General features: G+C 44.5%; 1 protein-coding gene across 1 annotated transcript in view; it reads left to right on the plus strand.

Moving 5' to 3' along the window:
- Nucleotides 1–2,500, plus strand: part of LOC125034626 (organic cation transporter protein-like) — a 9,035-nt gene that overhangs the window by 4,394 nt on the left and 2,141 nt on the right. Inside the window, exons 5-10 of the mRNA XM_047626527.1 lie at nt 249–557; nt 702–849; nt 1,326–1,417; nt 1,606–1,659; nt 1,850–2,109; nt 2,200–2,384. Of these exons, the coding sequence (XP_047482483.1) occupies nt 249–557; nt 702–849; nt 1,326–1,417; nt 1,606–1,659; nt 1,850–2,109; nt 2,200–2,384 (1,048 nt within the window). The remainder of the gene's footprint in view (nt 1–248; nt 558–701; nt 850–1,325; nt 1,418–1,605; nt 1,660–1,849; nt 2,110–2,199; nt 2,385–2,500) is intronic.

Consider the following 2,500-nt stretch of genomic DNA (forward strand, 5'->3'; position numbering starts at 1 on the left):
TATTGTGATAATGAATTGTTTATGATAGTAACAATTATGATCATAGGAAAAGGGTAACAATAATAATCATAAATCAACAACAATAATAATGATGATAACAATCATGATTTAAAAGGAACGATAGTAATGATAATACTTTTGATAGTAATGATAATGGTAATCATAATGGTAATTATGATAAAAGTAAGAACATCAGAAGTGTGATCATTATTATTACTATTATTTTAATACACTTACATCTGTAATAGTAATGCTGACGACCATCGCGAACTCGCAACGGCACAAGTAGCATTTCCAACTATCCCTCGACAGCTATTATCCATTGCTCACATTATCCTTCTCTTGACCCTCGATGCGATCTCCCGCACCCCACCCGCCTCTGCCGCAGCCTTGGAGGTGAACGAACCCAAGTACAGAACGGCCGTCGGCGTCCTCGTCTTCCTCCCGTATGCCCTCGCCGTCATCGTCCTCGGGGGCTACGGCTACCTCCTGCGGGACTGGCGTTGGCTCAGCGTCACGACCTCCCTGCCATGCCTGCTCTTCCTGCCGATGCTCCTGTGAGTGCTTTTTCTTGCTGAGGGCTTGGGTTCAAGTGACATTTTTGTTTTATCTTGCATATTCACTCATTCAGTCCACCTCTCCTCTCTCTATCACACTCTTAGCTAAACACACAAATAACAAAACTGCCATTTCGTTTCCAGATTTCTGGACGAATCGCCACGCTGGCTGATCGTGCGCGGACGTTACGAAGATGCGCTGCGCGTCCTCCGGAAGGCCGCGCGCTGGAACAAAGCTCAGCTGCCGCCCGAAGAGGAGCTCCGCGCCCTCATGGACCACATCAGGAAGGAGGTGACCGGGCTTTGACTGAGAATGATTAGTTTGTCTCCTGATTACAGCGGTTAAAATTAGAGAGTAAAGCTTGAGCAAAACTGCTCGTATTTCAAGAACACCATTTATTGTTAACGATGAATGCAAGCACAGCAGAGGGACAATGCAGTCAGTAAAAGGTTTGAACTTATTGCGCTATCATGACTTTTACTCGATTTTTTTATCTGACTATACATGTCAATAACATACATAGTTGTAAATATATTGCAGCAATATTTTCCGACTAGACTTCTGAAAAAATACTGGCATGGACGACTGGACGTCACTGGATTGGAATTTTAATGTACAGATACTGGAAGCCATTAATGTAATTTTACAAAGTACCTATAAGAATAGCTTCGTTTTCCTCATAACCATTTATGTTACTAAGCTTAGGGAAAAGTACCATCTAATGTACCCTGCGTAGGCTTTCACTTTATAAAACTGATGTTCAACAGGCACTGGAAGCGGATAAGGAAGACGATGCGACCACCTCAGGGCATGTCAAATCCTTGAAGAATATAATGAAAGACGTTACTGTGCTTGTAAGGTGAGTCTTGCTATTTCATTTCACCTTCTCGTGCTGGCAAATTTTATGTGATGATTATTGTTTACAATAACATTGGCGATGACTTATTACGTTTCTACGCAAGTGTTGCCAATGGTTTTCTTGCATGTATTTTCTGTGTATAAGACCACGTATATACGGTACAAATGTAGGTTTCTATTTTCACAAAGATATTCTGGAGGCTATTTGAATGAGTATTGCAATGGTGCAATGGAGGAACGAGTGTGATAAAATTCGAATTACTTCTTGGAATGGAAATGCATTTTGAACACAAATGTTCGTCCATACATATCATGCTTATAATTTGCATGATGGTGTGCTTCAACCTCTATGCGGAATGTAGAATCGTCAGCCATGCTCTATATATGCATTACAAAGCTGGCAGGAATATCTGAAAGTACTCTTGCTTTCCAGAACGAAGAAGATGCGCAGCATTACGCTGCTGTTTTATGCCCTGTTCTTCGTGCTGGGAATGGTGTACTACGGCCTCTCGTTCGGCGCCGACAAGCTGAGGGTGGACCCGTTCGTGTACATGGCGGTCAGCGGAGTGATGGAGGTCCCTAGTAGTACGGTGAGCATCCCTCTGGCGGAGAAGATGGGCAGGAGAGCCTCGAGTACGCTGTTCTTAGTGGCCACCGCCGGCTCGCTGCTGGTGCTCGGCTTCATCCCAGATGGTAGGTAGCCTGCCGCTCCTGGTCCTGTTATAGGAGTTACTATCACGGACCATAAATAGGATTAAATAAATCCCTTTCATTCACTCTCAGCCTTGGAGTGGCTGGTCGTCACTATGGCCATGCTAGGTCGGCTGACCATCACCGTAGCTTTCCAAATCGTGTATCTCTATGCCAGCGAAATCTTCCCGACGGAGGTGCGCGTCCGAGGGCTCGGAACTTGCACGATGATGGGCACGGTTGGCGCCATGCTTGCCCCCTTCATTTGGGAAATCCTGGTGAGTCCAACGCCTTTATCATGTTTGATTTTATCAGCAGGATATTGTTTGTTTTAATCGCACGTACGTCTCAGAATTTCTCATCCGGAACATGAAAATGAAGTTTCTGCAGGTAG

The sequence above is a fragment of the Penaeus chinensis genome, chromosome 18 (assembly GCF_019202785.1).
Source record: "Penaeus chinensis breed Huanghai No. 1 chromosome 18, ASM1920278v2, whole genome shotgun sequence".
NCBI lineage: Eukaryota > Metazoa > Arthropoda > Malacostraca > Decapoda > Penaeidae > Penaeus > Penaeus chinensis.